The 12,006-nt window shown below is 38.3% G+C and overlaps 1 protein-coding gene across 3 annotated transcripts in view; it reads right to left on the bottom strand.

Annotated features, from left to right (window-relative positions):
* Positions 1-3,676: 3,676 nt before the first annotated feature.
* Positions 3,677-12,006, bottom strand: part of LOC117406677 (FERM, ARHGEF and pleckstrin domain-containing protein 1-like) — an 85,049-nt gene continuing 76,719 nt past the window's right edge. For all 3 annotated transcript variants that reach the window (XM_059029282.1, XM_059029283.1, XM_034010929.3), the window contains exons 22-27: positions 11,420-11,502; positions 10,585-10,697; positions 9,338-9,501; positions 6,511-6,618; positions 5,851-6,002; positions 3,677-5,135 (exon numbers count right to left, since the gene is read on the bottom strand). In XM_059029282.1, the coding sequence (XP_058885265.1) occupies positions 5,054-5,135; positions 5,851-6,002; positions 6,511-6,618; positions 9,338-9,501; positions 10,585-10,697; positions 11,420-11,502 (702 nt within the window). In that variant the 3' untranslated portion in view covers positions 3,677-5,053. The remainder of the gene's footprint in view (positions 5,136-5,850; positions 6,003-6,510; positions 6,619-9,337; positions 9,502-10,584; positions 10,698-11,419; positions 11,503-12,006) is intronic.

The raw sequence follows: 12,006 nt of genomic DNA on the forward strand, positions 1-12,006 counted from the left end.
CCCTCGCTTGAAACCTAGCCCTAACTCCAACCCTAAACACAGACCTAACCCTGAAGAAGACTAAACCGATTTTCCCACATGAATGTAAGCATACTGCATTTAAAACAGCAATATTTCGGTTGGCTAGGCAGTGATACAGATGTTTAGCATGTTGTGGAATGATTGCAAGTGCATGCAGAAAAAAAAAAAAAAAAAATACAGAAACACAGCACTGCCAACCACACCTCTGCAGAAATCATGAGACAAACTCTTAGAAATCAAGAGGTTTGGCGTTCAATAAGCAAGATTTTATTTTTCAAAACATAAACCAGCAATATTTCAATGCTAAGAGACAACCAATATTTTATACTTTTTAAACCTCGTTAAAAACAGCTTACAATGAGTCTATAACACTTCAAATCTCTTACAAACCTCTATTAGTGCTTCTCAAAATGCATAACAAAATCACACAATCCAGAGCACCATTCAACATTGCAAACAACGTTATCTATTATCGTACCTGCTACTGCTGGGCGGACAGCTAAGTGTTGCATGTTTGGCAATATGAAGGAGCTGGGAAGCAACTGCTCCAGTCTGTGTTGAATTTGCATCTACAGTACTGGCGCTTCTTTGAGTTTTCCGCCATGACTAAGGTATATCTTTCGAACAGCAAAACATTTTAACTTAGAAATCGCGTGTCTCCCGATGAATTCACGAGAGTTGGCAATACTGGAAATGGAGATAATATTTTCGCTTGGTGACATACTACCTCAGTACTTGCTCCTTGTTTTCATATTTGAGTGTTTTGTTTGTTAAAGTCTCTGGACACTTACCAATGGAAAAAATGAGTAACCACAATTAGTGCCCTTTAAGTAAGCTAATTATCAATAAAGATTACAAATAGCGAATCTTGGCAAATGATGCCGTCATGTTCTATTTTCACTGTGCAAGTCTGAAAAGCAGTGCCCTCTAGTGGTTAAAATAAGACGGTATGTAAGCATTGGCAGAATAATCAATGGTCCCTCCTTTCTTGTGTTGACTATCTGTATATTTCAAATCAAAGCAGTCCCAATAATTAAACAATTTGTAAAGCTTTCTTTGTAATTTACTTATATACAGGTGAGGGGTTGTAGATGCGACCCCCTTTTATTAAAAAGCATTCTTTTTTTTATCTCATGTCTATTTCATGCTAAGTGATAATTGCGCAATATTCTAGTTCGTTCATATCTTACAAAAAAAGGAACTGTGTGCTTACTGGCACTAATGCAAGCAAAATGAGCCAGCGGACAGCTAAATAAGAACAGTAACCCAGTAGCAGACTTCCTAGAAGGTAAGCCTTGCAAATAGAAGTGTCTTCAATAACCGATAGCTTCTCTTTACGAAGTGCATTGATCTGGGGTTGAGAATCATACATCTGTCAAGAAGTCTGTATTAATATATGTAAATGCACCTGTGGAACATGGAATGCTTGTGAGTGCCAGCAACAGTGAAGCCCAATCACTGGTGCCATATCAGGAACGCAGTGCTTACCGAGGACTGACCGATAAAATGAAGAGTTTATTCCGGTCTCAGGGTGAATTGCCCTACGCATACTATCTATATAATGCAAGATCAACCAGGTTGAAAAAACAGAACTGCCCATTCAAATTCCATTTTATTCTGCGCAATGCTGTTGCTGATCATGAAACCTCTCGATTTCTACAGATCACCTGTTCACACCACCTATATAATGCCGATCATCATGTTCTGAAAAGGTGAATTAAATTAAACCACATGGTTTTCACACACGGTGACAGAGCATTGTTTAGGAAGTATGAAGAGGGTATACATGTATTACTAACAAGTATATCAATTGGTGCAACCAATAAACGAGTAATACTTTAGTTAGACTGTCCTGTCTTGTTAATTGAGATTATTAAGGCAGGAGGTCAAGCCAATAAATCTATTTTTGGTCTCATTTTGTTCATTTATGTCTAGATTCAATTGCTCCCTGTTGCCATGCCAAACAGACACTTACCCAGCTTGGCAACAGCATATTCTGAAACTACCCCTTTTCCACATTTGTTACTGAAAACAGGTGTTTTTTGAAAATTATTTATATGTGATGCTGAAAATTTCACCAAACTTCAACATGTCAACTTCCAAGACATCCGTTTATTGACTGGTATTTAACATTGTAGATAACCATGATATGTATACGGATTTCAAGCTGTTTTGTACTGTATTGAAAGAATAGAATTCTGACCTTACTCCTACCCTAATCCTAATTTTCACAATTCATCATGATAGGAAAGAACACAAATGTGCCAAACATATATTGAATCTCAAACCAGTCTATATTTGTATCTACAATCATCCCTACTCCTTTGGGACGAGCATCTATACCGAGCATCAAAAGAAACTTCACTATTATAACACATTTATTTTCGATATATAAATGATGGACATTGACAAAATGTTTTTGGTTTCTTTTTAATCACTTGACCATTCATCTTTGACCATGACACGCTTGAGTGACTATGACTAGTGAGACCAATAAAAAAAAAACCAATATGCCACGTCTGTCAAGAGAGCAGCGCCTTCATGCAATCAGCATGTTGGAGGCTGGACTAGGGCAGCGTACTGTGGCTCGCCGTCTTGGGTGCTCACGGCCAGCAATTTCAAACCTGGTGAGACGGTATAACCAGACACACTCTGTCAATGACAGGCCACAAACTGGGAGACCAAGAGTCACAACACCTGCCCAAGATTGACAGATCATTTTGCAGCATCTTCGTGATGTCAAATGTTAAATCAGCACAATAGAAAGTCACTGCACCTGCTCTAAAACAGAGTTTGTCATTTCTCGATCAAATCTAGTGAATTTTATCCAAATATAAGTGATACGTTTCTTTTGATGCTCAGTATATTCTGCGTCTTTGGAGGCAGTAACTTTTTTTTTTTTTTTTTTTTACAATAGACTTGTTTACACACATTTCCCCTGGGATAGGCATTTCAAAATGCTACCCCATGTCTTTTTTTCCCTATTACATGAACAGGAAAGTAAGTGTAAGTGTAATGTAATGGGTAATGCGGTTGCCAAGGTCCTCTGGAAAGCACTTGCATGAATTCTTAAATAAAATGTTGTGATAGAAATCCCTTTTACCATCATCCACATTGGGTGTCTCTTGTACTTCTGTACTGATCACACCGAGAAATAAAAGGAATAAAAAGTACCCTACTTCAGTATGTCTACAGAGTTCCTGGAGACTCACAGAGAGAGGACACATCTAGAACCAGCTACTATACACAGAACAGGACAAGTATTGCACCACCGGTGAAAACGCTAGCCCATCCTGAAGCTCTGAGTTATTCAGAAGTCTTGCACAGTAATGAACCACACTGCAAATAAAAGCCATTATCTACAGCTATGGCCAAAAGTTTTGCATCACCTAGAATTTTAGGGTTGAGACATCATTTAACAAAGAAAACTACATGAACATAATTTAGATTTTTATTTAACATCATGTAATCAAAGAACCTACCAAATATAGCACAAAAATCTACCGGAAGCCATAATAGTACTACAGTATTTAATGTTAGATTTCAAAATGTTTAAATTTGTCAATTTTTCATTAAGTGACTGAGCTTCACGAACCAGATCCCTACTTGACAAAAGTCCACTAGCACTGAACAATAAGACAACGGACCAATAGGCTGGTAAAACGTGATTTTTATTGCTCTTTTTTTCTCCCTGTAGATTACTCTACTACCTTACAGGAGATTGCGATTCCCATCTATAGTAAATGTTTAATGTACAGTAGCAGGTGATTACAACCCGTTTGACTGTTAAAAGACGTGTCTTTACCTCAATAGATATGTATGCTTATTTATGTATTGTATTGATTTATTTAAATAGGCACATGCTTTTTAAACGTGTAGAACTTGGCTTGTTGGGCACCAGTGGTGTATTTATGGGGGGCAGTGGCTTTGTACACTTACCATGCTTTTGTGCAATGTCATTTACTGACTTTAAATGCAGGATATGAACTGCTTTAAAAAAAAAAAAAGGAATGCATTTGGGAACTTCCCTCTGAATAATAAGCTTCACATGGGTATTCTTTACAGTTGGTAAAAGCAGCAAATGCTAGTAGAGATTATTGTAATGTAGATTGACCCCTAGCATGTCAAATATAAATCCATATATATATATATATATATATATATATATATATATATATATATATATATATATATATATATATATATATATATATATATATATATTCACTATTTTGGGAATGGTGAGTATGACCAAAAAAAACAAAACACACGCCACACATTTAAAAATTCAGGTGCCTATTTCTTTAGATTCTTTTTTTCCTAATAACACATTTTAAAATGTGTATCACTGACGCAAGATTGTATTAAAATCAGTCATGTTCTTGTTCAGAAAAGGCTGACAGATCATTCGTTGGCGGTGCTGTGTATAAAAAGTTTGGCACTCAATGTGAAACCTGAAAATCTTTGTCAGCCTTTTTTTATATATATATTTACAAACAAAGCTATGTAGAGTACAAAAGAAACTGGTAGTGTTATGCGACATGGCTTCTTCACTAAATTAAAATCTAATTGCAATGTAGTCTTTGTTTTCTTCAAATATGAACCTTTCAATAGGTCAGTATATTTCCAAGCACAAACAGCAACACAACCATACTGTCATCAAATATTTCACACACATCTGAGAATTTGTAGAAATTGGTTCAAAACCCTAGCATTGTCAGTTTGCAAGCTTTGGTTCATTTTTTTTTTTAAAGCTCACAGGTACCCTTGTAGTATAATGTAAAGTATAAAGATTGTGCTGTTACACTCTGTGTGTGTGTATAAACAGTGCTCTTCGAAATACAATAGGAATAATAAAACCGAGTGAAATCATTTTGCCTTGCTTTCTGGTAGCTCTTTCTAAGAGCTTGCACTTCAGCAATAGATTAAGAGATGTGAGCGACTGTAACTGAAACTGAAGAAGAGAGGAGCCAGATGGTATTGCAGCTTTCTAGACCTCTGGATTTGCAGTCCTGTGAGGAATATCCACAGATCAGTACGGATGAGAATCTTTGTGGCTTAAAATCCGGGTGCGACAGGCCGAACTTGTGGCACTTCGGATAACTTCCATCCACCTAGAAAACACAACAGGCACGCTCGGTTATTGAACTGTTGTTAGTCTCGAGACACACACACCCACCCCCACTCTCATACCCACCCACACACATCTGGAAGCTGGCCTACTTGTTTTAAAGGGGTTCTGTTCTGTTACCAGTATAGAAGAGTGAAAACTGCTCTGAAGACTGTTATCAATAATAATTGAAGTGAAATTGTCTATATTAAATTTGTAATATTAAAAAAAGTTAAAACACTCAAATAGATTGTACAAGACATTTTAAGGTTTATGAATTATTTTCATTAAGAGAGCTGTCTGACCCAAATACCTAGTGTCAGCTGAATTTCACTTTCAAAAGTTCACTGACTCTACTTGCTGCACAATACCTTCTGCTTCGATTCTAGTTCATGTTGGAAGTAATCTGTGAGCTTCCTGAATAACCAGGAGGCTTAAGCCTTTAAAGCTTTTTTCTTGCATTTGTTCCAGTGAATTAAAACATAGGATGAATTAAAACGTGAAACAAAAGTGGATATTGCAAATACAAAATAAATACATGGGATTTAGAGAAAAAAAAAAAGCAGCAACAAGATTAAGACCATTCGGAGCTTCTTTTGTTTTTCTTAAGGTATACTTCATGGTTTCCAGTTTTATACAGAATGACACGCTTCCTAGTCTCAGCTAGTTGCGTGTTAATATTTGCATAGATGTACGACTGCTTTCATGAACACACATACCTTTCGAAAGTGTATTCACTCTCTGATCTGAAGTAGTACACATGGGACTTGAAATGCAGTTTGAAGACATAATCTTTGTGAATGTTTTCTGACTCGGAAGGAATGGTAACAGAGTATCCCAGCAATGGCAGGCTGGCCAGGGGAAAATCATCCTGGAAGGAGAGAAAGATCTACATTACTGAAGTGTGCTAGTTATTCATATTAACTTGACTGGTAAAACCCACGTGGGACCATTTACAATTGTGTCCTTATAAAGTTAGACAATGCTTTCATAAAGTGGATGACATCTGTTTAGGGCACCTATGGTGCCACTCTACCAAACATACAGTATGTGATCTGATCCCTTTCACAAAGCTATGTGACCTCTGCTGTTTTGAAGTCAAGTTGTTCTGAGCAGGCTTGAATGGAGAGCTTCAATAAGGGTGGAGACCCAGTGAAGAGACAGCAAGTAAAAAGTCTTGTCTGTTGCTAGGAAACAAGCCTAAACCTCCGATTATGGGGAAAAAAAATACGAATCCTTTGGTAACCATCTGAGCAGCGTATTGTGTAACTGACATGTTATTTATAATGAAGAATCTAGCATAATACAAAAGTATGTATTTACAGTTTGATGGTATTAAAATACATGTAGGTTGTGTTAGGCCAACTGTTACAGCTTACCTGATGTGATTTGTAGAAAAACAGGCTGAAGTTTGTGAAGACCACCCACAGCTTTTGCCAGCCATTGCTGTTTTTGAACTTTCTCAGCAAGTTACCTGACAGCTGATTCTAAAATCGGAAACAAGAAACAGAAGCAGTTTGACGAGGGAAAAAAGAAGTCACCAGAATGCACCTTACCAGCTGCCCACTTTCACTTGTAAGCTGAATTTAATTTTTGTTATAACATTAGACCAAAAAGAATGACAGGAATTAAATATTTAGCATTAATCCATAATACGAAAAATTGAATTCCAGTCGATTATTTTGTTTTTATGTTACAATGTTAGGGAGCTGCATGGAATCAAATCGATTTTCCTTTTTACGGCAGAAGCATATGAAATATAATTTGAATCTAATAAAACAGGATTTAACATTTTTGAGAGACAGACATGAAAGCAAAGCAGGTAGAAAATCCTTTCAAAATAAAACAGATGAATATAACAGCACCTAAATAAAAAAAGCACTCTCCCTCAGTCTTATTCCAATTCAAGCTTGTCTGTTGTTACCTCCACATGCCAGAACTCTCCTGGGTTTACTGCAGATGCCTGCGTTCATGTTTTCATGACAAGAATTCTAAGCATTAACTTGAAACATAATCCACTGGTGGCAGACCTTGAGTGCATTCCTATTCTCTGTAACTGTCAGCCCAGGGCATTACTGTTCTGAGGAAGTCATTAGCACCCCCTAGTGGAACAATCTATAAAGACATTTAGATGCCCACATTTTAAAGGCACTTCAGCAATGTTACTCAGGACAACTGAATACATTTTTTTGGAGTTGCATAGCTGCACTATATTGGCCACTTCTAGATTTGGTTAATCTAGTAGCGATTTTATTAAAAGCTTCCCCAGGGGTCCCTATAATGGGTGGCTAACTGTGCTGGTTTGTTACACGCTGGGAAGTCATGAGTGTGTAACATGTTGAACAAAGCTCCTCTTGTCCTGTGACAATTTGGGTCCACTGTGTTACTGTGTTGCCAGGCTTCTTTGTTCTATGCTACACTGCACACTGCGGATGTCTGACAATGTCACAACAGTTCACTAGTGTGTGAAAATAAAAAGAAAATAGCAGCAGATGAGAAAATTAAACTATACAGCCGATTTATTTGAAGTTATTTCTTCTGGAGTACTCCATCTTGTTTGCAGGGGATTCCAGTCCCTATGTACTGAACAGGGATAGGGAAACCACATACTGGGTGGAGTATCAGACCTGTTTAAGAATTGACAAAACAGACCTCTTCAAACAGTGCCGTGCAAAGAAAGCTTCCATTCGGAAACTAAAACTAGAGCGAGGTTATGGACGAAGAGTGAACATTATAATGTTGCAATGACCCTAAAATGTGGAAAACGCTTGGCCTACAAGGACCATTCCAGTCCTAAATAAATAAATAAATAAATAAATAAATAAATAAATAAATAGCAGGCGGGGGGTGTGGGGGTGTTCAGGAACATTAGTCCAACTTTTCAGTTTTTGTTTTTTCTACTTTGAAAAATCTTACTGGTAAAATCCTTACGGTTTGTTTACCAACTGTATTTCATTTCAACAGCCATTTCTCCCCCTAAGACTCCTAATACTATTAAAGGTGAAACATGGAGCCGGCATTGTAGTCCTTATTATTCCCTTCTACCAGGCTGTGTTGCTGGATGTTTTACCTCTATACTCCTGCAGGTATCATAAAAGGAGAGGCTGTGCATTCGGTACCAGCAGATATGAGACATGGCAACAGGTCTCTGGTCAGTGATGAGTCCAGAGAGGAGGGACTCAGAGGCACTGACAGGGCAAGGATCTTCTACCACAGGAGGACAGAGAGACACAGAAAACAAAAGGGGGACAGAGACACAGAAACTGAATAGGTAAACCGCACAGAAGCATCCGCAGCTTAAACAGAGGAGCCAGCAATCATTCTGGGGGTGAAGCTGTGGAACAGACATTAAAAACCCACGATGGAAACATCAAACTAAACCATTTCATTGAAGGATATTTCAGGTCTTATAATCACTAAGCTTGTTGCAGTGAGAGAGCAAGTCCCACAATGGTTACGGGAGTTACGACATGCAAATGTATTTCCAGAGTTCAAAAGCCAAATAATTCATATAGGAACCCAGTCCTTAATGTATTCTAGACTTCCTTTAATTAATCCAATATGTTGTCTTTTTCACACCAGCCAACTAAGAGACTGTCACACTATCTTTATTGCTTTATATCGTGTAACATGGCAATATCCTTCAAACCAGAAATGGGTTTAGCCAATGAAGAAAGACTGCAGCACAGACACACATGTTCTGCTGGTGTGAGAGGAGAATGAGATCACAAGGAGCAAAACACAAAATCAGCAGCAGCACATGGTGATGAGATTACAGAAAGCATCTGACTGTCCTTAAGGAAAGAGAGGGTGTTCAGACTGTACTGGCCAGAGACAGAGACCGTATCCGTTATTTATTGCAAATGCACCTACTGGGGAGAAGGATCAATGTTTTGGTACATTTCAACTCTTCCTCTACCGTTTCCTTTTCTCATAAGGATCTGTGACATGGTGCAATAATAAAAACAGATGCATGTTCAGTTTTAGCACCAGAACACCAGAAGCAAAATCACATTAGTACAGTTTTATTAACTGTCAAGTACTCTATGATGATCCTGACGATGCTAACTGTCACTCACTGTATAAAATTCCAACAGCCAAACTAAGCGAAGTAAATGAAACACAACAAGATACCGTCTCTTGGTAGCAAATACAGTTTGAGCACAGAGTGAGAGAAGGCAGTGAGCTGGTGTCTGAGGTGGGTACCTCCACGGCAATGCTAAAGTCGATCATTGAAACGCTGGTGTTTCTGTGCCAGCAGACATGCACCGTGGTGTTACCACGATGAGGGGACTGTCTCTCAAGGGAGGTTCGAGAAGAACTGAGATCATCCTCAGATTCCTGGTCTACAGTCGAGTCCTCTGGAGATTCTAAGAAATGCATTAAAAGTTGCATTGAAGAACATTTGATGCAATGCACAGAATTGCCAACCCCCCTCCCACCCCCAACCCCACCCCCACCCCCACCCCCACCCCACCATGCCAAGCCAAGCGCTGTGTCTTCCAAAGGCTTGTGAGCAATACCACTAGGGGGCTCTGTTCTGCATCATTTGATTATAAAGTCATCATCAGTCTCGCACACCCAGAGACAAAGGTCCACTCCACTCTTGAAAGGAGGGTCGTGGGTTCAATACCAGGTGGGGGACACTGCTGCTGTACCCTTGAGCAAGGTACTTTACCTAGATTGCTCCAGTAAAAACCCAACTGTATAAATGGGTAATTGTATGTAAAAATAATGTGATATCTTGTAAAAACTGTAAGGTTGCCCAGGATAAGGGCGTCTGCTAAGAAATTAATAATAATAATAATAATAATAATAATAATAATAATAATAATAATAATAATAATAATAATAATAATAATGTTTGAAAATCCTGTAGAATGGTTCTTAAGTTAATCAAGTACTGTGTTTATTTTCTGGGTTGAAAAGGGGCTTTGATTTGGGTTTTGGAAGCTTCTCTTCAGTTCTAGTTACCCATCATAGATATATGTAACAGAGGCTAGATGAGCACAAACGTATTTACAGTAGTAAGCACAGCACCATCTAGTGCACAGCAGTATATTAAGCAAACCAATACACTAAGGAAACTCTCTGATCTAGCCTGTTACTGTACATCTTCAAATCAGAAATGACACTGAACATTTGCCTCTGAATCCACCGTTACCAAGTCCCCACACAGAAGGTTAGAAACAACCTCTGGAAACTACAGCCAGATACACTGTTTATTGGAAGCAGTATACATTGTATAAAATATACAAATTAACATGAATTCAATTGGATCAAGTTTCATCACTCCTACATGAATTTATGAAAAAAAATGACCACTAGCCAACAAAACAATATCAATCCGTTCTTCTATGTATTTATTTGTATAGTATTTCCCTGGATAGAAAAAACTCTAATACTGCCTTCCCATTCCTGCTGAAGGCTACTTGACAGTTTAATCCACTTACTGCTTTCTGGAGGGCTGCTGGCCAGCAATTCAGGGGCCGGTCCATTGGATTTCTCAGCAAGGTCAATGGCCATCTTAATATCTTCTATCCATTTATCCATTTCTGCAGCCGTGCTAGAAGAAAGATCCCAGGGCAAGGGTTCAGGGAATAGGCTCACGAGTCAGATACATTACAGTTTAGGGAATTTTAATGCTGCTAACATCTACACCAAAACGTGGCAAGTAGAAACATATTCGATTTGATTTTATTAGCGGCTATACTTTAAAATGTTGAGTTCGGAGCCAAAATAAAAGCTGTACTGATGGTCTAGAAAAATTGATAGAATTTAGAAAATATTCAGTGGTAATGAATGAGCAAAAAATTGATACTTGAGAGACGTCTCATATGTATAAAAGGTACTGTAACACTTTACAGTGGTTTTGAAGCTTACATATGGCCACTCTGTACTCTATAGGCAATATAAAGAGAAGCAGGAGGAATCAGATTACACAAGTCCAGACTATTACAACAGCAATGAAACTGGTGAAATGAAAGCTGCATAGCAATTCCCATTCCCAACACAATCTAGGCTGATATTATACTGGGGGTCTACTATTAGACTGAATTGTAGCGGTAATGTTTTCATAACCAGTTATCAAAGTTAATAATGTTCTATTGGACCCACACGTATAACACATATTGTAACATTCCAATTGTAATTGAGCCTGAGGCACACGGTATTGTCTCTTCAAGGGTAATAACGGCTCCCCACGGGAAACCATTCTCAATTCCAGTTAATCTGCTCAGAATCTTTGCCTGTTCACGTGGAAACGTTAGCTGAAAAGCAGAGCGCTACCTTGCTGCTACCACCACGGTCTGACGTGGCCCAAAAAGAGTGAAACTGTGAGGCACTCCCCACTCGTCTTCACTTTCTGTGACCTGAAAAGGAGACAAAAAGATGCTCTTCAGCAAACAACATTTACAAGAGTAGCTGACCTTCAACACCAGCTTGGGAGTGATTAAGAACAAACGTGAAGGCACAGGACAAAATGGTTTGCAGACTTGACAGTTTTACCTCAAATATTGCACAGTATTTATACACTGTCTGACAAATTCATGAAATGTATAGATGCTGACATGTGAATGGCTACAGTCCTGTTAAGGCTATTGTGGCAAGAACTGTAGTTCTATTAAACTAACTAATGGTACCGAGTCTTACATGTTCCATATTTAACATGCACGTGTACAAACTGGTTACCAGCTATCTCAACTACAACTGGAGAGTGGTCCTGCAGTGATGTAATCCTATAACTCTCAACAGGCAGAGCTGATGAGACTGCATGAAACCAAACAGTATTTATGAATTCAATTACAGTACTTATTTGATGCAAGAATGCACTCAGCTGTTACACCAAACATAATACCATAACAATGGCACATTAT

This window comes from Acipenser ruthenus, chromosome 8, assembly GCF_902713425.1.
Source record: "Acipenser ruthenus chromosome 8, fAciRut3.2 maternal haplotype, whole genome shotgun sequence".
In the NCBI taxonomy this organism is placed as follows: Eukaryota; Metazoa; Chordata; class Actinopteri; order Acipenseriformes; family Acipenseridae; genus Acipenser; species Acipenser ruthenus.